The sequence below is a fragment of the Eulemur rufifrons genome, chromosome 16 (genome assembly GCF_041146395.1).
Source record: "Eulemur rufifrons isolate Redbay chromosome 16, OSU_ERuf_1, whole genome shotgun sequence".
Lineage (NCBI taxonomy): Eukaryota > Metazoa > Chordata > Mammalia > Primates > Lemuridae > Eulemur > Eulemur rufifrons.
The window spans coordinates 7,434,553-7,462,441 of NC_090998.1; the positions used below are offsets into that span (position 1 = coordinate 7,434,553).

General features: G+C 53.5%; 1 protein-coding gene across 1 annotated transcript; it reads left to right on the plus strand.

Annotated features, from left to right (window-relative positions):
* Nucleotides 1-1,215: 1,215 nt before the first annotated feature.
* On the plus strand, nt 1,216-27,573 carry CLSTN3 (calsyntenin 3). The gene is made up of 18 exons (XM_069489842.1): nt 1,216-1,279; nt 3,564-3,686; nt 4,137-4,332; nt 5,551-5,759; nt 6,018-6,167; nt 6,428-6,613; nt 7,071-7,352; nt 8,103-8,215; nt 10,702-10,864; nt 11,504-11,557; nt 12,261-12,418; nt 12,551-12,699; nt 17,672-17,898; nt 18,601-18,771; nt 19,615-19,760; nt 20,020-20,155; nt 26,568-26,770; nt 26,969-27,573. Exons 1-18 carry the CDS (start codon nt 1,216-1,218, stop codon nt 27,107-27,109), a joined length of 2,871 nt encoding a protein of 956 aa, XP_069345943.1. The 3' UTR covers nt 27,110-27,573.
* The last annotated feature ends 316 nt before the right edge of the window (nt 27,574-27,889 follow it).

Here is a 27,889-nt window from a genome sequence, read left to right on the forward strand (position 1 = left end):
CTGTCACGTTCAAAGTCCAGAGCAGAAGGCCAGGGAGGAGTCGGTTAGCTATTCTGGAAATTTTATGGCCTTTGGATTGGGACTCAGGGGTTTTTCTCTCCCTCTGATTCATCGATGACACCATCACCCCCAGCCCCCAGCCCTTAGCCCATGCTTTCCAGATGTATTCCAGCAAGGGTGGGATGGGGGCGCCTAAATTATTGTGTGCCCTGCCTCCAACTGCCCACTTCTCTCTCAAACCTGCCAACTTCCTGGGCTTCAGAATGGACTGGGCTTGGTTCATCATGGTTTCAGGTGGGAAATTTGGACCGGGGAAGGCAGGGAGGGTAGGCAGTGGGAAAACAGGGCCTGACATTTCAGCTGGTGGTGGACTGTCCTGACAGGTGTCCTGTGCGTGTGAGGGGCGCACAAATATCACCCTTTCTCCAGTCCCAGAGCCTTCCCACCGCCCTGTGGACCGTCCTTTGGCTTCCTCAGAGACTTGGGCTGGGAACTGAAATGTCAGGATTTCTCAGACTGAGGGTTTTACTTCACAGCTCCCAGAAGGCACGCAGCAGGGGCTTGCTGATGGAATGGGCTGTAAAAAGAGGCTAATGCAGAGTCGGGGGGCGGGGTGACGTGGATACTGCCTCTCCTCCCCGCCCTCAGGTCCCCACTGACGTCTCCCCTGCCCACCCTCCCTGGCTTCTAGCTTCTCCCAATGTCCCTCTTATTTCCCACCCCCTCTATGGCTCTCCAGCTTCCTCCCCAGCCCCCGCAGTTCCTCTCCTCCCCCAAATTGCAGTCAGGGGAAAAAGCCCTAACACTCTCCCGCCCCTCGCCCCCAGTCCCATTGGCTCCCTGCCCCCCTGCAGCACCTGGCCCACCCAGCCACCTGATTGGCCAGCGGCCCCGTCAATGCTTGCCGGGCTGTGCTGACGTCATTCTGCAGTAGAGGGGATGGGGTGGGAGTGAGAGTGAGGACGCTGGGTTCGGAGGGAACCGGGAGCCCCTGCAAGTCTCCGACTCGGTCACCGGGACTGGGATCTGCCCGGGACTGCTCTGCGGACTAGTGTGGGCAGCAGGCTCCCTTCTGTCACCGCCCTGCTGTCCTCCGCCTTCCCTCCTCTCCTCGGAAAACCCCGCGACGCCCCCCCCCCACCCCAGGGTGGAATAAGCGGGCTCAAGGCTGCCGGGGCAGAGGGTCGCCGGCCCTGCCCTGCCCCACTCCGCGCCATGGCGCTCCCCCTGGTGCCCCTCTTGCTGGCCTCCCTGCTCCCGTCGTGCTCCGGTAACAAAGGTGAGCGAGGTGGGGGTGGGGGCTCTGGAAGAGGGACCGGGCAGAGGACGTGGGGTAGGGTAGAACGAGGTGTTGGGGCTGCCTGGCACATGACAGGCGGTCCCTTCCTCTCTTGGTGGTCCTCCTTCCCATCCTTTCCCAGCTCTTCTCCTTTCTGCTCTCCCTCACTCCCCGCTGGCCACATCCTCCTCTCTGGTCCATCCTACCCATGTGCTTCTCTTGTTGGTCATCTTGCTTCTGTTCTGGGGTCTCTATCTCCCCCCTCCCCCAATTCCTTCACCCTCGTAGCTATCTGGGGTCTCAGAAGGACCTGCCCCTGAGGAGGTGATGTACGTCTCTCAGTGGTTCTCCGTTTTCCCCGGGGTTGCGCATGCCAAGGGTATGTGGCAGATCCATCTGGTTGGTCTCCATCCCGTCCTGGGGAGAAACTGTTCATTGCAGCTCAGCAATTCGGAGCACGTATGTTTTTCGTGTTCCTCTGCATTCATACCCTTATGCCTGCATCAGCTGGGCTGTGGGTTACCAGAGCTGCCCTCTCTGGCAGACAGCAGATAAATTCAGCTGGGTGAGGCTGCCAGAAGGAGGAAGGGAGGAAGGGCTTGGGGCAGAGGCCTCAGGTAGGTGGAGACGGTGGAGCTAGGCAGGAAAGGGCAGAAGTGGGTGTGTGGGGGGCGCTAAAGCAGTGGTGAGAGGGAAAGCTGAGAAGGGGAAGACGGGAGGTGAGGCGTGGGAGGGGGTGAGAGGCGGAGCGGAGAGGGTAAAGGTGGAGGCTGGAAAACAGGGAGGAATGAGAGGAAAATCAGGGGAAAAGATAAGAAGTGGGTAGGGAGGGGGAAAGCCAAGGAAGAGACAGGAAATCCAGGAGTGTGTGAAAGGGAATGGACCCAGGGAGACAGAAGGGGCCCTGGGGACAGGAGTGGGGAGGCAGAGGCTCAGAGACCTGGGCTGGAAGCAGGGTCGGGGGAGTGAGCCATGGAGCAGGTGCCTGGCCCTGCCCTCCATGCACGGCAGGCTGGGGCTCCAGCCTCAGTCTCTGACCTCAGCCTGGTTCTCAGCCTCCTGCCACTTCCTGTGCTGCCTCCTGTGCACCATCTTGTGGCTCTCTCCCCAGCCATTAGGGAAGGGGGCTTGGTGGTCGTCAGCAGCAAAGCCTCAGATGCCAGGCCCGTGGGCTGTGGCTGGAGGGCAGGGTGGATGTCAGGATTTCTTGCTCCTCCTGAGATACTGGGGGTGAGGTGCCCTTTGGTGACTCAGTTTCCTTCTGATGCTGTCATGGATGTGCTTGGGGAGCCTGGGTGTGGGCACAATGGGATTAGATGGAGCAAGCAGTGGAAGTTGGGGCTTGGGGTGATGTGGAATTGGGGAACGTGCTGTGCTGTCCCATAGCCCCTCACCAGGCTAGAGGGAGATTGGGCCTGGGGAGATCCGGAGTCTGAGTGGGTCCCACATCCAGCCTGAAGGGGCTGGCAGCTGAAGGGGAGGGGTGTGGTAGACAAGATTTGGGATTAAAGCAAGGATCTGTGTATAAAGTGGGGTTCAGGGGGTGTGGGGTTTGGTGGCCTTGCAGAGGACACAGAAATGTGCTGGTTTTGAATGTGGTCTCTTGGGTGTGGGGGTGGGAAGCAGGGAACGGATTGGTCGTGTTTCTAGGCCAGCTCTTTAATCCCTCAGGATGTCGGCTCTGCTGGGTCCAGTCGTTTGGCGTTGATTCCTCTGCTCCATCCCTGCCCCTCTCTGTCCTCCTCCCTCTGTCCTATATATCTTCTCTTATCTACTCTCTCCTCTTCCTCTTCCTCTGCTCAGGGGGAATGGCCTTAGATTGGGGCTTGGCTGGAAGAAGTGCAGAAATGGGATGGGGAGGAGGATAAACAATTAGGATCTTGGGAAACTTCTAGATCTTCTTTTTCTAGCTTCGACTCTGCCCTTAACCTATCCCTTCTGACATTCCCCAATGCTCCCTGAGTCCCCAGTCTCCATTCTCCAGCATGTGAAGTCCCTAAGGAAGATTCTCCACGTGCCCCACCATGGTTCCCAGGGGAGATAGTGGTCCTCTTTCCCCCAGGGCAGGCTGTTGCCATGGAAACCATCTATCCTGCTATAGGAGAAGGCTGGGACCTCCTGCAGACCCTTGGACTCCTTTAGTAGCGAATTTCTGGTTCTCATCCCTCCCTCCTGCCAGGCGCTGCTGCAGGGGTGGAAAGGGTGATGGTGCCGGGTGTGATTGTCTAGGGAGTGGCGGTCCTGCTCACAGGTGCTTCCTCTCTTCTTCCTGGGGCGGGGCCAGCCAATAAGCATAAGCCATGGATCGAGGCAGAATACCAGGGCATCGTCATGGAGAATGACAACACAGTCCTGCTGAACCCACCACTCTTTGCCTTGGATAAGGATGCCCCCTTGCGCTATGCAGGTAACTGGGAGTAAGGGTCGGCCAGGCAGGGTAGGTAAGAGAAAAGCAGGTGGGAGGACTGAGAGCATGGATGGAGGGGAGGTCCTGGGAGTACTGAGAAAGTGGGGACAAGGCCGTTGGAAAGTAGAAAAGTGGGCTCAAGGCAGGGAATGGGCTCCACTGAAGAATGGAGATTGAGCCACGGATGCCAGAGAGAAGGAGGTGGCAGGCAAGGGTTAAACACATCAGGGTTTTGCCAGATCTCAGGCCTGGAAGCTCTGAGAGGTTGCTGCTCAGGGAAGCTGGGCTGGAGTTGTATGTTTGATAAATTAATGCTTTTGTGCCTGCAGGAGAAGGGACAGGGGTTTTGGGGGTAGTGGCGGAGCTGGCCCCCAGGTAGGGAGGCTGTGGGAGAGAAGGAGATGCAGCAGGTGGCGCAGCAGCCTTATTCCTCCCCACCCCCTTGGCCAGGTGAGATCTGCGGCTTCCGGCTTCATGGGTCTGGGGTGCCCTTTGAGGCCGTGATCCTGGACAAGGCGACGGGAGAGGGGCTGATCCGGGCCAAGGAGCCTGTGGACTGCGAGGCCCAGAAGGAGCACACCTTCACCATCCAGGCCTACGACTGTGGCGAGGGCCCCGACGGGGCCAACACCAAGAAGTCCCACAAGTGAGGAGGTCCTTGTCCCCTGCCCCATGTGCTGCAGGGCCCTCCTCCCTGCTCCCAAGGCCCTGACCATCCTGTGTCCATGCCAGCATTGAATATCCACCTGCCCCCTGCTGTTCCTAGGATTTAGGGACCTTCAGGCAAGGTGGCAGAAACACATAGGGATCTAATCCTGGCTCTGCCTCTATGACCTTGGGCACCTTAGCCTTTCTGGACCTGCTTTTCCTTAACTGTAAAACGGAGACAGCGATGATACCTGCTTCATAAGGTCGCTGTGAAGAGTAAAGGAGATGGTTTGTGTTAAAAGCATGCACCACAGTGCCTGCCACACGGCACAGGGCTCAGTGCATGGGAGTTGTGATGAGGAGAACGAGAAGGAAGAGGATGGACACATTCAGCACACACCCAGATCCCTTTCACCTGCCTCGTCCCTCTATTTGCAACACACCCCGCCCCCCCCACGATCATAACACACACACACACACACACACACACACACACGAGGCTCTAGGTGAGGGTGGGTAGGGGATGGTTGTAGCATGATAGATGCTCAGGGCTGGGCCATAAGGGGCACCAGAGATAGAAATGTTCTTTGTGACTCAGTTTCCCCTTTGGAGATAAGACCCTTGCCTCTGGGCCCTGGGAGCCTGGATCTTGGCTAGGGGCAGGGCTCGGGATGAAGGGCCCAGACCCAGCCCTGCTTGCCCTGGTGGGTGCAGGAGAGGGAGGGGCCACCCTGACACGTACATGGGACTCACATGTTCTGAGAGCAGCACATAGCTCACATGCACTACTCAGGTGTGTCGGATGACTTTCGTCCGAATGCCGTCGCCCTTCTCATGGCTGGCTTTAATTTGGCTTTTACTCTGCATCTTCCTTGATTATCCATTGCATCTGACAGTCATGAAGGAAGAACCTGCCTTCCCCCAGCCCGAACCCAAGGCATTCTGTACAGAAGTCATCAAATCAGCTCCTGCTGTCCCCTGGGGCTCACTCCTCATGCCCTCACCAGTCACCCTTCCTTGGGCCCTCTCCCTTGCCTGGCGCCCTGCCGGTGGGGCTGAGATGCTGACTGCCCTGTCTCGGGGATAGACGGGCTCCTTCCACGCCAGCCCCTGTCAGGATTCCTCCACGCGCCTCTCTCAGCGTATTGGTGTATCTGTGTGTCATATGGAGGCCGGCTGATGCATCCTCATCCTCCTCCCACTCTGGTATGTGCAGGGCTACCGTGCATGTGCGGGTCAATGATGTGAATGAGTTTGCCCCGGTGTTTGTGGAGCGGCTGTACCGTGCTGCGGTGACAGAGGGGAAGCTGTATGACCGCATCCTGCGTGTGGAAGCCATCGACGGTGACTGCTCCCCCCAGTACAGCCAGATCTGCTACTACGAGATCCTCACGCCCAACACCCCCTTCCTCATTGACAATGATGGTGAGTCCAGCCCCCGCCTCCCCTGGCCGCCCAGCCCTTGTGCACCCACCCGGGACCACACCATCCATGTCTGCCCCTCAGACCCTCATTTCACCTGCTTCCCAGATGTGGAGCCTTTTGCTCCCAGATGCCTTCTTCACAGCTTCCTGTTTCCTTCCCAACCCACCTGCTGCCCGGTCAGCTCCTGAATCCTCCCTTCGCTTCCCTGGGCTTTCTCCAGTGCTCCTGACTCTCGATGTCCTCCCACCCCCTGCCCAGGGAACATCGAGAACACAGAGAAGCTGCAGTACAGCGGTGAGAGGCTCTACAAGTTTACGGTGACGGCTTATGATTGTGGCAAGAAGCGGGCAGCAGATGATGCCGAGGTGGAGATCCAGGTGAAGCCCACCTGTAAGCCCAGCTGGCAAGGTGAGGAGCTCAGCTCTGTGGCCCATCTTGTGAATCATCTTTCACCTTGGTCTCTCTTTTTGTCCCTTCTGATAATTATGGGGGCTAGCTAGGGCTACAGGGGGACATTTGGGGAAGGCTTGTAGCTGTCGGCCTTGGCCAGACCATTTTCCTAGGAGGCCAAGGTAGTCAGAGGACATCATACTGGGAGAATGGATAGAGGACGTGGCTTCATCCTTTCTCCCCCCCACCCCCTTGCCCTCTCTACCTCACCCCTGCAGGCTGGAACAAAAGGATCGAGTATGCACCAGGCGCTGGGAGTTTGGCTTTGTTCCCTGGTATCCGCCTGGAGACCTGTGATGAACCACTGTGGAATATCCAGGCCACCATAGAGCTGCAGACCAGCCATGTGGCCAAGGGCTGTGACCGTGACAACTACTCAGAGCGGGCACTGCGGAAACTCTGTGGTGGGTGCGCCCCTCCCCCAACCCTCCCTCAGGCCTGTCCCTTCCCACCCAGCCCCTGCCCCAACCTCCTCTGCCCTTTTCCCAAGACTCTGCCTTACATCTCTCCGCCATCCACAGACGTATTATCCACAGGGTCGTGGCATGTGGTTAGCACTTGCCACTAGCAAAGGGCAGGTGGATATGTCTTTGGCAAAAATGCATAATTGTAGCACTGGTAGCCAGTCACAATCGTGGAACAATGGTAGGGGAGACGGAGAGTTGGCGAATGGGTTAACTGGAGCCATATTTCTGGAAGAAAGTCCAAGTCCACCCCTCTCTTGTCTTTGAATGGCCACAAGAGGCAGTGAGACTAGCTGTGGGAAATCCTTTCCCGTCAGTCCCTCTGTCCCTGCCTCCTGCCCATTTCCCATCTGCTGCCTCTCAGCTCTGACACTTAGGCCTCCTGGGGCTCCTGCAGGTGCTGCCACTGGGGAAGTGGATCTGTTGCCCATGCCTGGCCCCAATGCCAACTGGACAGCAGGGCTCTCGGTGCACTACAGCCAGGATAGCAGCCTGATCTACTGGTTCAATGGCACCCAGGCTGTCCAGGTGCCCTTGGGTGGCCCAGCTGGGCTGGGCTCTGGGCCCCAGGGCAGTCTCAGCGACCACTTCACCCTGTCCTTCTGGATGAAGCATGGCGTAACTCCCAACAAGGGCAAGAAGGAAGAGGAAACCATCGTGTGTAACACTGTCCAGAATGGTGAGCCTCCCCTCAGGGCACTGGCCTGAGAGTGGGAAGTGGGCTTTGTGTCCCATCTCTGCCACTGTCCAGTGTGTGATTGTGGACAGGTCACATCCCCTCTCTTCACTTGTCGGACGCCCTTGCTATGTTTGACGCTCCCTGAAATTCTGCGATTTATCCCCAACATGACATGTCGAGGTCTCACTGCTCTCAGAGTGCAATGGGACTCCCCACTGCCATTCTCATTTGCAGCTTGCTGGTCAGCCCCCTTGCACCCCACTGTGTAGGAGGCTGCTCCCCTTCTCTACTCCCGTCAGAGCCCTCCATGGCAGTGGGCAAGGCTGAGCAATGGTGGGCCTCGTGCCTTCCCTTCCGCTGTCACCCCATCCTCCTCCTCCGAGGGCTGATTGGCTCCGTCTCCAAGTACTTCTCTTCCCTCGGCTGCAGTGGCGCATCCCTCTAGGGAGGGCTCAGCCTCGACCTGCTCTTTCCTTTCTAGCCACTTCTCTGACCTCATTTTTCTTGACCTGAAAAGGGCTGTCACCCATGATGAGAGCTGGGTGGGAGCAGGCTGGCCAGCGTCCTCCTCGGCCGGCCAGCGTCCCAGAGAAGCCTGAGTTATTACTTGGACTGGAATGTGTGTGTGTGTGTGTGTGTGTATGAGAGAGAGAGAGAACGAGAGAGCACATGCAAGAGGATTTAAAGAATCCAACGTCCTGTCCTTCCCGCTGCTCTGTACGTGACCCCGTCCCAATCCTCTCCCCTCAGAGGATGGCTTCTCTCACTACTCGCTGACCGTCCACGGCTGCAGGATTGCCTTCCTCTACTGGCCCCTGCTTGAGAGTGCCCGTCCGGTCAAGTTCCTCTGGAAGCTGGAGCAGGTGAGGCTGGGTGGCTGTGACTAACTTGTAGGGAAGGGTGGTCCCAGGGCAGGGGGTGGCACTTTCTGGGTTGCCCTATGTCCCCTCTTTCGTTCCCCACCTTCAGCCACTGACAGTTCTATGCCCAGCTGCCTTGTTCTCTTTCTCCAAGGCTGGTCCCTGCAGAAAGCCTTCCAAATGACCGCTAGCACCAAACCCGACTGCACATCTTTCCCCCCTTGTTTTATTTTATCTTTCTTCTCTAGAACCTTAACGGTACGCATCCCCGACTCGCAGGCAGTTAGCCAGTTGTAGTCAAGACAGTAAGTCATTCCAAGCTACACAGATTGGGTTTGAGTCCTGCCAGGGGAACTTGCTAGCAAGTTTATGTCTAAACTTCAGTTTTTGTGTTTACTTAATAAATAGGGATAAAAAGAATTCTACATCCCAGGGTTATTGTAGGATTAAATGATGTAATAGACCCTTGTAGACTGAAAAGCACTCTGTATATGTTAATTCTCACTATTATCACCCATGATTGTGAAGGGATGAATAAAAATGGACAAAATATTTAAAAGCCCCTCTTGCGCCAACAGTTGCAGCCTCCTCATTATTTATTCTCCAAGCTGACCGCAAGGACCATTGAGGACTAATTTGAGTTTCCATCTTCTGTTTTTCTTGCATGTCGTGGTGGAATGGCTGAGTAAGCAAATGGCTTTTTTTAAAAAAAGGCAGGAAGAAGAGAGAGAAAGGGAAATAAGTGCCTAGAAAATTCACAAACTGGATAATTGAGGGCTGTCTACAGAGGCTTTTGCTGTTTGTGGCTCTCTTTCCAAGAGATAATCTGCCACTGGCTGCTTCTTGGTCTTCCCCCCAAGTGCTAATATTGGGAACTGTGCCCTTTCTATTTTTCTTTAATTTACCCTCATTTATTCAACAAGTGTGTATTGAATACCAACTGAGTCCCTGCCGTTTTGCTAGGTTCTGGGGGGCACAATGAATGGAACAAAATCTTTGCCTTCCTTGAGCTTACTTTTAGTTGGGGAGATAGATTTTTATGAAGTAATTAGACATGTAAAAACATACATGTGATAAATGCTCTGAAAGAAGCAAACAAGGGCCTGGGGTCGAGACTGGGGGAGGCAAGGAGGAGGCAATTCACTGTAGATGGGATGCTCAGCGAAGGCCTGATTGAGGTGAGATTTAAGCTTAGTCCTAAAGGATGAGAAATAGCTGCTGTGGGGAGAGAGTGGGAAGTGTCCAGGCAGAGGGAAGAGCAGATGCAATGGCCCTGAGGCAGGAAGAGCTTGGCACGTTCCAAGCATGGAAAGGCCAGTGAAGCTGGGGTAGAGCGGACAAGACTGGAGATGAGGTTGCAGAGATGGCAGTGAGTGGGCTGGGCAGTGGACTTTGTCAGCTGTGGTTAGATTTTTGTCCTATGAGAAAGGGGAAGACTTTTTTGAAGGGTTTAAAGCAGGGGCATGACCTGATCAGACTGACATTTTAGCAACATCCCTTTGGCAACTGCGGGAGGAATGTGTTGAAGAGACACGAGAGTGGAAGTAGACGGAATGGCTGCAGCAGCCCACACGGCAGCGGTTGGGGACTTGACTGAGGTGTGGCAGTGGAGGTGGAGAGACCTGCACACAAACCCACAGCTGTGGTTCTGTTTGGACCTGGGATGGACGCACCTGCCGACGGACTGAGTGTAGAGGATGAGGGCAAGGGAAGGATCAAAGATGCCTCCGCATCATCCACTTGAGCGAGTGGATGGGTGATGGAACATTCCTATTCCCCAGGGAAAACTGAGGGAGTTGGAAGGGGCGTGGACTTCCATCTCACACATGTTGAATTTGAGATACTTGTGAGACATCCAAGTGGAGAGCCCAGCATTCAGAGGAAAGTCCTGAGCTAGAGTTGTCGATTTTGGTGTTATCGGCATAAATTTGGTATCAATGAATGGAAACAGATGAGGTAACTCCAGGAGAGAGCACACAGAGGAAAGGGAAGAGGGTCTAGGTCGAGCCTTGAGGGACCCCAACATTTGGAATTTAATAAGAGAGAGGACTCTACCCCTCCTTCCTCTGACCCTGCCCCCATCTTGGCTGGCCCTGGGAGAAACTGCAAAGGGAAGCGATATTTGTTTTAGTGGATCCTGTTGGATTAGAAACTACCCTAGAGGTTCCCATGCCATACATACATACATACTACATAATTTTTTGGAAAAATTTATTCATGACATAATATGTTATTCCTCTTAGGAATAGTTACAGCTTTAAAGATTTACCTGAAGAGTGGGATTTTTGGTGCTAGATTGGTTGCCTGATGGACTTTGGACAAGGGTGTTATTCCTTGAGCTGGGTGGGCAGCAATTCACTAGTCTGCCCTGTTGGCAGAACTGGGAACATGGGGGACTGTGCTCCATCTCCAGGGGGTGCCTCAGTGCCGGGGTGAGCTGCCTGGAGAGGAAGTATCTCAGAGGCTCCTGTCCTTACTCTGCCCCCCAGGTCTGTGATGATGAGTGGCACCACTATGCTCTGAACCTCGAGTTCCCCACAGTTACACTCTATGCCGATGGCATCTCCTTCGACCCTGCCCTCATCCATGACAACGGCCTCATCCACCCGCCCCGAAGGGAGCCTGCTCTCATGATTGGGGCCTGCTGGACTGGTAAGTCCCTCTGAGCTTCTCGGGGAAGCCTCCAGCGGTTTAGGACTGGGAAAAGGAGGAAGGCTGGTGAGGAGCCAGGGCAGCCTGACCCCGGCAGCTGAGGCCACCACACGTCTCCCTGCGGTTGGGCAGGGTGACTCTGAAAGTCTCCACCAGAGGGGACCACAGCCTCCCACCCATCCAACAGGGCATCACTTCTGACCTGGGAGAGTTAACTTCTCAGGCGTCCCCAGAATCTCTCTTTCTCTAATACAATGTCAGTCGATTCCCACTTTGTTCCATCAAAGCGGTGATGGTTTCCACAGCCCACTCCTCTGCGGGAGGATAGTAACCTTGCATAGTGTCATCCATCTTCCAACTTTGAAGCCCTTTCTTTCCTTTTTTCCTTCCGTGAGCAGGTGTGTGTGTGGGGGGTGGGGTGGGGTGTGGTGGTGTCATATTTGGGGGTTTGTCTGTTACAGAGGCTGGAGGGATTAGGGCATGACAAAAGAAGGGTTGAGACTCAGCTGAGAAGTTGCAAGTTCTACATGGGCATGACGAGACTCATGGATGAGAGGAAAACTTATTCCTTCCTCTCTGTCAATCTGTCCCCACAACGCTGAGCTCACTGCTACTTTTTGTGTGTTTTTTTGTCCCCAGAGGAGAAGAACAAAGAGAAGGAAAAAGGAGACAACAGTACAGACAACACACAAGGTACTCTGCGTGTGGGAACTGGAGACCCGAGAGTTCTCGCCTCAGCTGCCCGTTCTGTGCTCCGTTGTCCACCCCAAAGCCATCCAGGCTAGTTGCTGCTAGTTACGCCACCAGGGGGCAGAGCCTCCCAGAAATACAGAGGCGGGAAGGCCAGTGTGGCTTGGCTGGATTCTGGGGGTCTGTTCCCGGCCGCAGCTCCTGCTGCCTTTGCACGTGGCAGAGGGAAGCGCAGGAGTCAGACACGCAGGAGGGAAGATGTGTGCGTCTGTGAAGCTCGCTCACGTTCATCCCGGTCTCCTTGCATGTCACCGTACAGACGCCCTTTCTTGCAGCCTCCGCCTTTCCTCCTGGTTTCTCCTCTTTCCTCCCGGAAGGAAAGGTCCTGGTTTCCTTCTCTTTCTCCCTCTACTGGAAGCCTCTCTCATTTCTGTTGCTTCTGTTTTTCAGCCTTCTGCCCCAGGCTCTTTTCTGTCTTTTCTGTCTCTCTTCCTTCTCCAACCTCCTCCTCATCCTCACTTCTCTTACCTCTCATCTCTTTTTTCCCTTTTTTTGGTTTCCGCATTTCTCTTTTTCATTTTCTTTCTCAACATTTCTGCTCTTTCTCTCTTTTCCCTTTCTCTCGGCCCCTCTTCCTTATTCCGTGCTCCTCTCCTCTCACCTCTCACCTCTCACCTCCAGTCCCGCTCCTGTGTTCCTGCCCTAGGAGACCCTTTGCCGATCCACCACTACTTCCATGGCTACCTGGCTGGTTTCAGCGTGCGCTCAGGTCGCCTGGAGAGCCGCGAGGTCATCGAGTGCCTCTATGCATGTCGGGAGGGGCTGGACTATAGGGATTTCGAGAGCCTGGGCAAAGGCATGAAGGTATATCCCGGTCCTCTAGCCCTCTCCTTCCCGGCATGCCCCTTGCCCCTCACCCCTGCCCCACCTCTCTGCCTTTACTCCCTCTCCCACCTCCTGGCCCTGCTGTCAGCTGTGTCTGTGTCTGGGGCCCAGGTCCACGTGAACCCCTCGCAGTCCCTGCTCACCCTGGAGGGGGATGATGTGGAGACCTTCAACCATGCCCTGCAGCATGTGGCTTACATGAACACTCTGCGCTTTGCCACGCCCGGCGTCAGGCCCCTGCGCCTCACCACTGCCGTCAAGTGAGTGTTGGGTGGGGCGGTACAAACCACAGAGCAGAGCCAGACATCGTCACAACTTCTTCACCTAAGATGTCACCTAGGACTAGGCCCGCCTTCATTTTGTGGATGGGGAGATTGGGCCCCCAGAGAGGACAATTGACCAGGGAAGGTCACACAGCAACATGGTAGAAGAACCTGGGCTAGACGCAGATGTCTCAATAACTAATTCATTGTTCTTTCCACCAAGTCACACCTCCAGGATTTTTGGGTTTTGATCTTCTCTATGCTGATATGTAAAGTGGGACAGAGAGGATTGGGTGCTGGGAGACCTGACGTTAGTTCTGACTCAATCCCAATTGCCTGGTTGACCTTGGGCAAATAATGAGTTCTGGTTGCTTACCCTGTTTTAATCTTGCTTCCCCAAGTTCTTGCAAGGTCAAATATGATGATCTGAGCCTAAGGGTCCCAGGCCAAACCTGGCCAGCTGCCTGTTTTTGTAAATAAAGCTTTATTGAGACACAGCTGTGCCCACTCATCTGCATATTGTCTATGGCTGCTTTCACACTCTCATGGCAGAACTGGGTAGCTGGGACAAACTGTGTGGCCCCCAAAGCTGAAAATATTTAGCACCTGGTCCTTCATAGAAAAAATTTACTGACCCCTGAATTTTAAGTGAATTATTTTGTATTACTTAAAATAAATATTATAGATTATTTCAAGGTTTATATATTAGGTGTTTAAAAATACAGATTAATTGAAGGCATAATAGTTAAGGACATAATGTCTATTGTTAGCTTTTTTTTTTTTTTTTTGAGACAGAGTCTCACTCTGTTGCCCGGGCTACAGTGCCATGGCATCAGCTTAGCTCACAGCAACCTCAAACTCCTGGGCTCAAGCGATCCTCCTGCCTCAGCCTCCCTAGTAGCTGGGACTACAGGTGTGCACCACCAGGCCCAGCTAATTTTTTCTCTTTTTAGTAGAGACAGGGGTCTTGCTCTTGCTCAGGCTGGTCTTGAACTCCTGACCCCAAGCGATCCTCCTGCCTTGGCCTCCCAGAGTGCTAGGATTACACGCCTGAGTCACCATGTCCAGCTATTGCTAGCTTTTTAGCACTGGGCAAATGCTATGGAGCAGGGATAACAATAGAGTCTAACTCATGGAATTCATGGAATTGTTATGATAACTTCATGATATAATCCAGAGCAAATGCCTAGCAGAGTGTTCTACAAATAATTGGACATTATTATATGAAGGCATTTAATATTTAATATTATATGAACCCCTATTATGGTTTATGGGGCAGTTTTTAGGAGATCCTGCCATCTAGTGGGTGGTTTACAGGATTTAGGAGTCAGGATTTCTGTGTTCTAGTCTTGTTACCCCTCTGCCCTACTCTGCCTCAGTTTCTCCAGAGGCTATATGAAGAGAAACATCACTGACCCGTCCCATCCTGGGAGGGGAGAGTTTAGAGAGGAGAGGGCTGTGCACCCTACACAGTATCTGGGCATGATTATCAGGCCTCACAATTAGAGCTGTGGAAGGCAGGGGCCATGGTGTTTGGGCCTTGGGCTGCTGGTCTGTGGTGTGGTCATGGTGTGGAGCTGAAGGTCATGGGCAGATGAGGTCACCTGGGCTCAGATGGATGCCCAGTATGCACCACCCCCGACCATGCTTTAGTTGGAACTCCAGATGCCAAAGGGCTTCCATCCAGTTATGAGGGGCTTAAGCCCTCAGAAACCAAGGCATGGCCTCGTCCCCTGCAGTGTGCTCAGGAGCCCCGTCAGAAGGCAGGGCCCTGTTTTTTGGCCTAGGGTGGAGCCTGCAAGGGCAGCCCCACAGGGGGAGGAGCTGACATCCTCTTTGCTGACTGGCGCACCTCAATTCCTTCCACTGCTTTCATGCCCAGGATAGAGGCTTTATCCAAGGGCTTGGAACCTGCCTCTGGTCCTTTAGTAGAGGGAAGGGGCCTCGGTGTTTTCTTTAGGAGATTAAGAAAGGCAGCTCTCCTCTCCTCTCTCGTTTCTAGGGTCACCACATGGTTGGTGCTACCCTAACGCTTCCCTGAGGGATGAGTGCGTGCACGTGTGTATGTGTGTGCATCTGTGCAACAGAGACACAGATAACTCGCAGCGTTCCCTGATGCATAGCCTTGCCCTTTTCCGTGGGGCTGGCTTCCCGAGCTTCCATTTCTCAGTTCTTCCACCTCCGTCCATTTAAAGCTAGATTTATGCAACTATTTGGTCAAGGTGTAAATGCACGTTTTCCTTTTTTTTTCTTTTAATCTCTTTCTTGGAAAGCCCATCTCCTCGTGGCATTGACCCCTGAACAGATGGATACCACATCTTTTCCTCTGGCTTTGTCCTCTTTCCACAGCTCTTGACCTCCTACCTGCTTGCCGTAACCTCTATCTGGAAGTTGTGCCAGCACCTCAAGCAAATGAGCTAACGCTGAAATAATCAGCTGCAATGTCCAAACCAGTCACTCCCCTGAATGCTCTCTTTCTGTAGTGGCATCTCTGTCCTTGCAGTCACCAGACTTGAAACCTCTGAGTCATCTTTGCTTCCTTCCTGCCTTTATCCTCCATGCTGGGTTGCCTGGATCCTGCCTCTGTGCGGGGTACCTGGAATCTGTCTCCTCTTTTTCCTTTTCTGCTGTTATTGCTCTAGCCCAGGCTCTCCTTACCTCTCACCTGGCCTGTTGCCCCTAACTAGCTGACCTATCTCTAGTCTCTAACTTCATTCACCCTCCACCCTGAGGCTAGGTGAATGATCTTAAGTCAGAGATTTCATCATCACATTTCCCTGATGAAGGTGTCCATGGCTTCCTCCACCCACTGGATAAAATGCTGGCTCCGACCGTGCGCTCAAAGCCCTTAGCATCTGGCTCCTGCTGGCCATTCTGGCCTCGTGTTCCTCTACTTTCCTTAGCGAGCACCTCACCGTCCACTCTACCATCACCCTCTGCTAGGTGGACTCCTACCCTCCTTCAAGGCTACCTCAATTGCCACTTTTCCTGATCACTCCTACCTTCCCTTTCCAAACATCCAACTCCCATCCTAGCCAGAGACAACTTCTTCCTCCTCTGAACTCTCCTGGCTTTTTGTTTGTTTCACTCATATGGTGGTGACCATCTTTGGCTTGTTTTAATGTTTGTGTGTGGTATCCAATCTCTCCACCAGAGCATCCGTCCCTGGGGGTCAGGGATGCCTCCTCTTTGCCTTGGGGTCCCGGGAGCAGCAGCACAGCATTGCTCAGGCAGGGGGATGTCCGTTGGAGCTTGTGCTCCCAGGATCAGCTGGGATTGTTTCCTCAGAGGCTTGGATCTAGGCCTGTCTGGATGACAGTGCAGATTGCGATAGGCCCTGCTGCTCCACGTGGCATGGGAACTCAGCACCTTGTGGGTAATGGCACTTCAGGGGCTCTGAGCTCGTCATACCCGCTAAGGTCACACCTTCTCCCTTTTGACTCCAGCAGTCCAGCTGGGCATGCTCAGTAATGCTGATAATAACAGACTCTCAGCAAAATCATTTCAATGTGCACAAGCATGTGGACCAGAGTCCTGCTCCTGACTTACCAACTTCCTTGTGAAGACTGTTCAAGGGGGAACTTCTTCACACATAGATTTCCCTGGTGTAAACCTGGGCCCCAAATGGTTGCTGTGGTTTAGTGGAAAGATCTAGTGGACTAGGAACAAGAATAATGAGGTTTTTTTTCAGATGGTCTTGCTCTGTTGCCCAGGCTGGCATGATCATAACTCATTGTAATCTTGAATTCCTGGGCTCAAGCAATCCTCCTGCCTCAGCCTCCTATGTAGCTGGGACCACAGGTGTCTGCTACTATGCCTGGTTCATTTTAAAATTTTTTGTAGAGACAAGGTCTCGATACTTTGCCCAGGGTGGTCTCCAATTCCTGGCTTCAAGTGATCCTCCAGTCTCGGCCTCCCAAAGTGGGTTTAAGTCTTGACTCTGAGATATATTACTTGTGTGGTGATCTGAGAGCTTTAGTTTGTTTGTTTGTTTCTTTCTTTCCAAATAAAGTAGGACACAGAAGAACTTTGACTTTTTTATCCCTATTCTACAGCACTGAAATAAGATTATAATGAAATAACAAGGGCAAAATGCATCATAAATTGGGAAGTGCTATGTGACTGTTAGGTGTCATTATTGGCAAAGGGTAGGGCTTAGGGATGATCATGGGAGTGCCGTCCTGAGCATCGGTGCTGTTGTTGGTTTCACTTGGCTGAGTCTTCTAGGGATGGTTTGTCTTTGGCACCCTGATTAGTCAGGCTTCATGGCACAGTGGACCTAGGTCCAAGGTGGTCAGATAATCTCACCTACCAAAGTGCGTTTCTCTGATGTTGAAAGGAATGGAAGATACACCAAGGAGGGGGACCTTCTTTGATAGATACCTCTCACCCTACTTTTATTGTTAGATATTTTTTTGTTTTTGAGATGGTGTCTTGCTATGTTGCCCAGGATGGTCTTGAACTCCTGAGCTCAAAGTGATCCTCCTACTTTAGCCCCCAAGTAGCTGGAACTCACCACCATGCCTGGCTTATTGTTGGATGTTTTTGGCACAGATCTGCCAGATATTGTACTGACCCCATGCATTTTTTAACTCCTGAGTAAAGAACCATGTGTATCTACATTTTTGTCAGTTCAATTTGTTTTTATTTTTCATTAAAGTAGAATTTGTAGATGTTCCATAATCTTGGGGTAGGGCATTGTGATCATCCTCGCAGGTTCGGATTGCCTGACCTTCCATCTCTGACCTTTTCCTGCGGTGATGTCCTACCAGGAAAGGATATCTCCCCCTGCAAATTTGCTGTGGGAGTTGGGGTGCAGAGACACTACCCTCCATTCCTCCTTCCCCCTCCCTGACATGGGTGCTCTGTTGTGGAGGTGGAGGCCCAGAGGAATGAAACAGAACATAGATTTTATGGGAGGGGGTGTTGGGGTTGAGGAAATGAACGGCCTCGCTTCTCTCTCACACAGGTGCTTCAGCGAAGAATCCTGTGTCTCTATCCCTGAAGTGGAGGGCTACGTGGTGGTCCTTCAGCCTGACGCCCCCCAGATCCTGCTGAGTGGCACTGCTCATTTTGCCCGTCCAGCTGTGGACTTTGAAGGACTCGAGGGGGTCCCTTTGTTCCCTGATCTTCAAATCACTTGCTCCATTTCTCACCAGGTGGAGACCAAAAAGGATGAGAGTTGGCAGGGCACAGGTAAGGGTGACTCCAGGGAGCGACATCATCGAGAGATGGGGCCAATGTCTGGAGCCAGAATGAGGGAGGAAACCTGGGGCTGGAAGTGGACATCAAGTTCAGCCTGTGTTTGCTTGACTAGAATGACTTACCCTTAAGAAGCAGAGCAAGCAGGAAGCCATAGGTGGAAGGGAATTGTTGCATAATGATGTTCTTTCTTTTTTTTTTTTTTTTTTTTTTTTTTTTTTTTTTTTGTTGAGACAGAGTCTCACTTTGTTGCCCAGGCTAGAGTGAGTGCCGTGGCGTCAGCTTTAGCTCACAGCAACCTCAGACTCCTGGGCTTAAGCGATCCTACTGCCTCAGCCTCCCGAGTAGCTGGGACTACAGGCATGCGCCACTATGCCCGGCTAATTTTTTCTATATAGATTTTTAGTTGTCCATATAATTTCTTTCTATTTTTAGTAGAGACGGGGTCTCGCTCTTGCTCAGGCTGGTCTCGAACTCCTGACCTCGAGCGATCCACCCGCCTCGGCCTCCCAGAGTGCTAGGATTACAGGCGTGAGCCACCGCGCCCGGCCATAATGATGTTCTTGAGAACGATGCTGACGTCTCTTGAGAACAGACCCTAGTAGGGGAGGAGCAGTGGCTGTGAGGGGATGGCTGGGTCTCAGAACATCAGTGAGCCCTTCAGCTCTCACCCAGACCCTGGCTCTCTCCACACAGTGACAGACACACGCATGTCGGATGAGATTGTGCACAACCTGGACGGCTGTGAAATTTCTCTGGTGGGGGATGACCTAGACCCCGAGCGGGAAAGCCTGCTCTTGGACATGGCATCCTTGCAGCAGCGAGGGCTGGAGCTCACCAACACGTCTGCCTACCTCACCATTGCTGGTCAGTGGGGCCTGAGAGCCTGTCCTGCTTTTGGGTGTATGACCCTCGCCGTGATTAAGCACCTGGGAAACCCAGAGGGCCCTCCTTCCAGGCCCAGGGGCGTGGCCAAGTGCCTGTCACCTACCTTCCTAGCCTGGAAGATCCTCTGGCTTTCAGACTGCCTCCAGGGTCAGGCTGGGTTCAGGCTCCAAATGTTTCCCTTCCTGCTCCTCTTCATAGTGCCCTCCCTCCCCCGGGCCCACTTCTGTTTCCCCTCGGGCTTCTCTCCTCCCTCCACTCCTCCTGCTCGTCTTCTCTGCTGAGCTTCCTAACCCCTCGCTGTGCGGCTGGTCATCTTCTATATCTTCCAGCTCACTGATCGCCCGTGACACCACGGCTTTAATTTAAGTGCTCATTTCTTAATGAATAGTGGGCAGTGATGATTTGGTAGTTTCCAGAGGATGCCTGAGAGAAAAATGGGAGAATTTGGGTATAACCAGTTCCCTCCTCTCTCCGGCCCTTTCCAGGGCCTCCCTGAGGATGTCTGTATTTTCCCTGCCTCAGTTTCCCTCCTGCTTGCCACCTTGCTCTGTCTTTCAGGATGTCCTTATTTCCTTCTTTCTGTTCCTACCCAGAAGCCACAGAGCCATTAGAGAAGGGCGAGCAGGAGAGGGAGCCTCGGTCCACCCCAGTCAGGCGGAGCAGGTGGGGGTGGAGGGAGCATCTCTTCCTCAGAGAGCCCAGGTCACAGCTCTGGGGACGGTGGGGCTGAGCCACTCCACAGCTTTGTGTGGTCAGCTGGTGGGAGTACGGGAGAGGCTGCTGCCCCGGGCCAGCCTCACCGAGCTGCTTCCTTGGCCCCAGGGGTGGAGAGCATCACTGTGTATGAGGAGATCCTGAGGCAGGCTCGGTATCGGCTGCGACACGGAGCTGCCCTCTACGCCAGGAAATTCCGGCTTTCCTGCTCAGAAATGAACGGCCGTTACTCCAGCAATGAATTCATCGTGGAGGTACCCAGAAAGTGTCCTTCCTTGCGCAGCCACCCCACCTGCCTCTGGCGAAGAGCTGGGGTGGCGTGGATGTGGAAGTGTGGAGGGAGCTGGACATCACGGTGGGTGGAGGAGGAAGAGGAGGAGGAGGAGGAAGTGAAGGAGGGGGAGGAGGTGGAGGAGGTGGGGGCAGCAGTGAGGAGGTGGAGCTGGGCTCTAGAGAGGTGGGGAGGACCTAGGGACAATCGGGTGTGCCCACGGAGCCCCTCCCTCTGCCCAGGTCAACGTCCTGCACAGCATGAACCGGGTTGCCCACCCCAGCCATGTGCTCAGCTCCCAGCAGTTCCTGCATCGTGGTCACCAGCCTCCCCCTGAGATGGCGGGACACAGCCTGGCCAGCTCCCACCGAAACTCCAGTACGTAAGGCTGGGTAGGCTGGGCAGGGAGGGGTGGTGGCAGGCGAGTGGGCTGGGCATGGGCGTCCTCCTCTTCCACCCTGGGAGGGAAGGGTAGGGGTGGAACAGTGGGTTCTGTTCCCTGTGCTGTCTGCTTTAACAGACAGCTGTGGACCAATGCCTGGGTCCTCTAGGTCATTAACTTCCCCCTGTGAAGAACGTGAGCCTTGTGTCATTGCAGGGGGTGCTTATGCCTGGAATCATAAAGTCAGTGTGGGGTTTAGGTGTCTTTGTCATTCCTGCTGCTACTCATCTCCCCCTCTGCACCCTTCAAGCCCTAAACAATATCAAATTAGCCCTGGACCTAAGAATCCTCTGTAGTGAAGCTATCAAGTATTTATTAAGCGCCTACTGTGTACTAGCTCTCTCCTAAGATGATATAAAAGAATTATAGGATGCATGTAGTCCCTGCCCTCAAAGGGAGAGTTGGTACTATTACACGTGTAGTTATGTGCTACCTGTGAAGTCATAACAATATTTTAAAACAAAATATGCAAATTTCCAAAGTATTACATCTAGCCAGAATGCTGCCCTTCAAAGCGATCTTTTTCCCTGGCCATAGTCCTTTACCAGTGGTGCAATTTTTATTTTTCACTTTATTTTTTTATTTTTATTATTTTTTTTTTAAGACAGAGTCTCACTCTGTCACCCTGGGTAGAGTGCAATGGCATCATCATAGGTCACTGCAACCTCAAACACCTGGGTTCAAGGGATCCTCTTGCCTCAGCTTCCTAAGTAACTGGGACTACAGGTGTGCACCACCATGCCTGGCAATTTTCCTAATTTTAGTAGAGACTGGGTCTTGCTCTTGCTGGTCTCGAACTCCTGAGCTCAAGCAACCCTCCTGCCTTGTCTTCCCAGACTGCTAGGATTACAGGCTTGAGCCACCACACCGGCCTTTATTTTCCACTTTAATAATTGTTTAATTGTAGAAAAACTAGAAAATACAAGTAAAAAAAAGAAAAATCAGCCACAATTCCATCAGAGAGAGGAAACCACTATTAATATGGTATATTATGTTCCAGTCTTTTTTGTATGCCTTTTTTTCCTTTTTACAAAGTTGCGATCAAACTATTTTGTAAACTGATGTAAACATCACTTAATATTCTAAAACAAGTATTCTCCCACATTATTAAAAACTGCAAACTGATGCTGATGTTGCTGAAATGATTTTTGGAATCCCTTTATAGAATTGCTTTCAAAGCCAATTTATGAGATGCATTTATTTTTGTTACTTTTTTGGACACACCTTGCTTTTGGCCCTGTTCTGTATTACCCAACTTCATCACCCACTTTTGTCAGAGTTGGCTCTGGATATCATTTTAAAAGTTTTTAAACATTAAGCCCACTGCCAAAGGCTGTAGATTTGTCCCTTTTGAAAAGAGTCAAAAGGGCTGGGCGCGGTGGCTCACGCCTGTAATCCTAGCACTCTGGGAGGCCGAGGTGGGTGGATCGCTGGAGCTCAGGAGTTCAGGACCAGCCTGAGCAAGAGCGAGACCCCATCTCTACTAAAAATAGAAAGAAATTATCTGGCCAACTAAAAATATACATAGAAAAAATTAGCCGGACATGGTGGCACATGCCTGTAGTCCCAGCTACTTGGTAGGCTGAGGCAGTAGGATCGCTTCAGCCCAGGAGTTTGAGGTTGCTGTGAGCTAGGCTGACGCCACGGCACTCACTCTAGCCTGGGCAACAAAGTGAGACTCTGTCTCAAAAAAAAAAAAAAAAAAAAAGAAAAGAAAAGAGTCAAAAGGTTGTGTCACAGGGTCTGAAGGCAGTTCCCTAAGGAGTTCCACTAATGCTTTTTTGGAAGAAGTTCATGGTCTCTGAACACTGTATGAAAGTATAGCACTCATTTCAACAAATGTAATGGGAATAATGGGAATATGAACACAGGCAGGTCTCACTGTACGCCAGGCACCATGCTGATGGGATTTACACATACTCATTTAGCCATTACAGACAACAAACGAAATTATACCCTCTAAAGGCAAGGAAATGGAGGCACAGAGGTCAAGTACCTTTACCCAAGGTCACACAGCTATAAAGTGTCAGGACTTAAACCCAGACAGCACGATTTCAGAGTCTATGCAGTAACCACGGCCCTCCACCCTCTCCCCATGTGTTTGCTGCTAAAAAAAAAAAAAAAGTCTTGTTACTTTAGATTTGCACCTAATTTGGGGGAGTCCATGAGGGGCTTCCCGGGCTTCTTTGAGGCTAGCTCCCCTGGCTCCCCTAGTGATTCAGTCTGCTTTCCTCCCCTCATGCAGGGGTCACTACCTACACTGTCTCTTGTATTTTCTTTTCCCTGGGACAGGTTCCCGTCTTCTTTGCTTGTTCTGAAAACAACCGCAGACACCTTTTTAAGTGTTCTCCTGTGATTTTTTACAGCAAAGTGGTGGAAGTCAGGCTGAGGAGGGAGTAGAAGGCATAACCAAGTTGCAGAGGTTCAAAGAAGCTTCACACAATATGTGGTCAATAGAAACAGCTTAGCAAACTAAACCTGTTTTTTTTTTTTTTTTTTAATAGACTCTGGGGCCAGTTATATACATGTTTTTTCTTCTCATGATTCCCTAGCTCTTTCTCCAGTTCTTTCCTTGGGAATCATCTCACCTACCATTTTCTGGGTTGGACACCGGGTCCTGCTACTCTGGTTAGGGTCAAGGTAGCTGTGAGTGCTGCTGGGCGTGGTCAGATTCTCAGTCCTGACTTTGTTTGCTAAGAGTCCCCAGGTGAGGGAGTCCTTCTTCTAACTGCCCCAGAGCTTCCTGCCCTGGCTGGCCTGGCAGGCAGTGTGCCTCACCCCTCAGCCCCTGGAGGAGCAGTGTTTGTAACACCACCCCTGCATCCCCTCCTCACGGCGAGGCCACCCTTGCTCCCCCTCCTCACAGCGAAGCCACCCTTGCTCCCCCCCTCACAGCGAAGCCCAGCCTCTCCACCCTTTGTTCTGAGCTCCTGTCCTGGCCCACGGTGCGCTTGAGAGCCAAAACCTTTCCCCTATTTTGGCCCGAGTAGGGCTCTGAGTTCATAGCTGCCTGAGGGCATTGCACTCACTCCCTAAGTCCCCTTCCATAAGCCTTTTCTGACTCCACAAGGTGTTCCCTCCCTTTCACCTCGAAACCCCTAAGAGAAACCAGAATTACGGTTTCACAATATCAAACTACTCTAAACATGCAGACGCAGTAAGAGGTACGATCTCGTCCACTGGGATGGAGGCTCATTTCTCTGAAGCTCCTGAGTACACCAGAAATTCAAGATCATTGTGAACCGGAACAGTCAGGGAAGGTTTTGTGGCACATATAAGAGCTTGAGCTTGGACCTGGAAGGGTAGAGGGGATTTGGGATGGGCATGAGAGAACTGGGGTGGGCGGGTTGTTGGGGGTGTTTATGACTAGGGAGAATAAGGTCTGAGAAGGGTGAGACAAGATGATGAAGACATCCTAAACTTTGGTGTCCACCAGAATCACCCAGGGAGCTTTAAAAACTCTTGACACCCAAATTACACCCCATACCAATTAAGTCACAATGTCTGGAGGTGGGAGTCAGGTATCAGTGGTTTTTAAAGATCCCCACATGATTCCAATGTGCAGCAAAGTTTGGGAATCACTTCCCTACTTTGTTTCCTGCAAGTACGTGAAGGTTTGCAGAAAGACCTACAATGCAATAGGATAAAAACGAAAATGAATTAGGAAGTAAGAAGGAAAAGATAAAGACGAAAGAAGAATAAGATGCAGCCAGGGAATAAAGCCAGTTCACAAAATGCATATTATGAGACACCAAGCAGTTGCTACACTGGACCAGAATTTTGACTCTGAGCTTTTTTGTAGCTAAATCAAAAGGGAACTTGAACCGTTATGAAAGTCACATGATAGGAGGCAACTGATATGTCACCAGAAGCCCTGGGACTGAGAGCAGAAAGAAGTCTTTCCTGAGGCTCTGCATACAGATGGCACCATTCGGGGCTGTGCACAGGGCTTCCAACAGTGTCCTTGCAATCAAATGGGCCATTTGCTAAATTACCCCTTAATGCTGGCTCTGGAGGTCATTCAAGGCCAGAATTAACAGCTCAGATCTAATGTAGCAAGAAAAGTTGATTGTACTTTTTAAATTTGTGATTTTTGTCTGTAGCTAATTAAAAAAATTCCCCCATCTGCCTGGCCTCCTGGCTCACCTTAAACTAATTAACCAGACTTGTTTGCCTAAAGAAAGAAAGTCTGCATTTTGTCTTTCTTGTGGTCATTTCTTATTCTCCTGGCAATCGACTTGTCATTTCCTTCATTAGGCCAGGGTCTCAGAGGGAAACCTGCATTGATTAAGGGGCAAACCAGAAGCTTTAGCTTGTCATCGCTGTGCCCATAGAGAGAGTTCACCTGCTTTGGCCTCCACTCTGAGCGGGGTCACACTCCTTCTAGAGCCTGGGCTTAGCCACGGGGCCATCTGCCAGTGGGGTCTTGTCTGTGGGCATGGAGACCTAGGAGGGACTGTTTCCTGCAGATGGGGAGAAAGGGCAGCTCTGTCTCCGTCTTCCCTCCTCCACTAACCCCAGGCAGTTGGGAAACACTGATCCGTCAGCCCATCTTCGCCTCAGAGCCAGCGCCCAGCCCTAGCAGAGCCTGCTCTGACTGGCGCCTGGCCCCAAGTGGGCAATGGGTCAGGTCAGGATGGGGACCAACTTGGCAGAGAGCCATCAGGGTGGCCTCAGGGAGGTGTGTGGCTGACGGGCCTTCCCAGGCAGGGCCTTTCCACACACCTGGTTGGCCCTGGGGTGTGTGGCAGCTGAGTGTGCTGGCTGCTGGGGTGGGGCGGTTCGCAGCAGCAGGTCTGGTGGGCTCCTGGGCCGTGTGGTTCTCTACTCTCTGCTCTGCCCCTTGACATGTGAGTCTCAGGCTGTAGGTAAATTTGGGACTGGGCTGCATGGTAATATTCATGTGTGTGTGTGGCCCTGTGGGCTTGCTGTATGACTGCTGGTCTCCTGTGTGTCTGGGGCACACATACGTGGAATAGCCCCTCAGCAACAGGACTGCCCAGAGTGGAGCTGCTGTGTGCACATTCAGTGGCCAGGAGTGTGCACCCATGTGGGGTGCAGTGACCCAGCTGTCCGTGAGGGCCTTGGGCCTGGGGGTGCGTGTGTGGTGTCTCTACTTCCACCTGCTGTCCCTGGGGCTGAGGGCTCTGCAGCTCTGCCTCCTTGTGTGTTTCCGAGTGCTGTGTGTTTGTGTGCAGGAGTCTGGCAGGGCTGTGCTTACGGCTGCGCGCTCTGTGGCCCTCACAGCCCACATCTGTAGTGTTCATGTCTTTCTCCAGGGGGTTGTCTTGTCTGCCCAGCTGGTGGGGAGCTGGGTGACACTGCACAGTTGGCTCTACTGTACCTTGCTGGAGACCCTCAGACACATTCCTTTAATCCTATTGTGTGAGCAGGCTGCCAGGTGGCTGGTGCGGGCTGGGGTGCGGGCCGGCAGAGGCCTGGTGCGGTTATGGGGTGTCTCGACCTTTGTCCAGCTGTGTGCCCGCACGGTCTTCTTGGGCATATGCCTGTGCACGCACATCTGCTTGGCCACCATCAGCTCGAAGGTCCGTGTGAGGGTGCATGTGCCCTTCTCTGTCTCACTGCCCTTCTGGTTCCGTGCCCCCCTGAGCCTGGGCGTGAGGCTGTGGGGCCAGAGGCACAGGAGGGCCAAGGGGGAGGCAGGTACACCTCAGAGGGAGATACGGGGGGAGCAGAAGCCCCAGACAGCCAGGAGTCCTGAGCCCACCAGGAGAAGGGAGGTGTCTCGGAGCAGGCGTGAGCTTAGTCCAGGTGGGTAAGTGAAGGGGCTGCTCCTTGCCCCTTGGGCCCGTCCCCACCCTTGGGTGCCAGCACCTCCTTCCTGGCAGCCAGGCTAGGCTTGGAGCTGCTTCTCCTGTACCAGTCAAGCTGTTTGCTGGTCTCTCTCCTTGCCTCACTGGGCACTGGGCACCTCTTTCCTAGGCTGAGTGGTCTCTGGGGAAGGCAGAGACAGAACGGCAGGTGTGACTGCAGTGCTCGCCCTCTGTCCTCTGACGATAGGGCTGTTCGTGACAACTCTGGGCCGGGAGCCTTTCTGCTCGGCTGCCCTCACCTCCCTTTGCACATCTGCTTCCCTCTGTGCCTCCCTTTGGCCCTGGCAGCAGCCACTCTGCTCCCCTCCCCCTCTCGTCTCCTGCCTTCCCTGTGGCTCTGTTTCTCTTGCAGTTCCTCAGGGTGTGCCCCTCTTCTAGACCACCGTGGGCCTGCCCTCTCCTACTCTGGGACGCCCTCTGCCTGGGCTGCCTTCTCCCCCAGCCCCCGCTCTCTGTGTCCGAGTCCCCCCAGGTGTGCCTGGCCACCCCCGCTCACCAACACGCTCCCCCACAGTGGTCCCGAGTGCTGCGACTCTCATCATCGTGGTGTGCGTGGGCTTCCTGGTGCTCATGGTCATCCTGGGCCTCGTGCGCATCCACTCCCTCCACCGCCGCGTCTCAGGGGCCGACGGGCCCCCGGGGGCCTCCAGTGACCCCAAGGACCCTGACCTCTTCTGGGATGACTCAGCTCTCACCATCATCGTGAACCCCATGGAGGTGAGTGGCCCTGGGGGATGGGGAGGTCCACAGGGTCAAGACTGAGCTGGACCACGCACAACAGGACTCCTAATGAGGGGCCGGCCCTGGGCCAGGGTTCTGAGCAGGGCTGCGGTGGGGAGGAGGGTACCGGCCAGAGGGGGGTGTGGCTCCAGACAGAGAGGCCGCTGAGCCGCCCCTCCCTGCCGGGTCCTCTAGTCCTATCAGAATCGGCAGGCCAGCATGGCGGGGGCTGCCGGTGGCCAGCAGGAGGACGAGGACAGCAGTGACTCGGAGGCCGCCGACTCCCCCAGCAGCGACGAGAGGCGCATCATCGAGACCCCCCCACACCGCTACTGAGGCCTACACCTCCCCCACACGAAGGGAGAAGTCTGCCCTGGGGAGACAGAGACACCCCCAGAAAAGGGAGGACATTCTGAGAGAAGAGAGACCAAGAGGGAGAGAGCGCTTCACTACGAGTCATCCTTTAATCTCAAAACCCCAGCGGGCCCCACTTGAGTCTGCCCCCTGCGCCCCTGGCCCACCGCTGTTCTGACTGCTGGGCTGTCATGGCCCTGGTGCCCCTGGCCGCCAGCCGGTGGGAGAGTGGGCTGGACGACTCCAGCTGCCCTTTCTGCCCCCCACGGCAGCCGCCCCCTTAGCGCGCACGCTTCGGGGCGTCAGTAGCAATGGCTGGGCTGGGGTGGGGTCGAGGGGAAACCTTACTCTCCCTTTCCCACCCCCACCCCCTTGGCTGGGCCCTCCCTGCTGCTCTTGTGATCCCCCACCTGTTTCCACTTCACCCTGGGGATCCCTGCTTCTCCGCCTTTCCTGTTTCCTGCCTTCCTGTCCTCTTTCCCCTCCTGCCCTTGCCGGCCCGAGGTCCCACAGCCCCCACCCCTTCCCCCGGGACCAGGACCCGGTGTGGCTAGGTTGTGGGGACCAGAGGGGGAGTGGGGGCCCCAGGTATATTATATATAATGTATATTTTTTCAATGTTGTCGTGAGCGCAGCCCCTGTGTTCCTGTGTGCAGCTCACGGCCTTGTGTGTGCGTGTGGCATCGTCATGTCCTGGGCAGGGGTGGGGGCGGGTGCGGTGAAGGAAGGGACACATCCTAGGGTTTTCAAATAAAACAACCA

Excerpts from the sequence above, each read along its gene's own strand:
- CLSTN3 (XM_069489842.1), top strand. The coding sequence starts at position 1,216 with ATGGCGCTCCCCCTGGTGCCCCTCTTGCTGGCCTCCCTGCTCCCGTCG. Across the intron at positions 7,353-8,102 it reads GTGTAACACTGTCCAGAATG|AGGATGGCTTCTCTCACTAC; the intron begins GTGAGCCTCCCC and ends CTCTCCCCTCAG. Across the intron at positions 26,771-26,968 it reads TCATCGTGAACCCCATGGAG|TCCTATCAGAATCGGCAGGC; the intron begins GTGAGTGGCCCT and ends CGGGTCCTCTAG.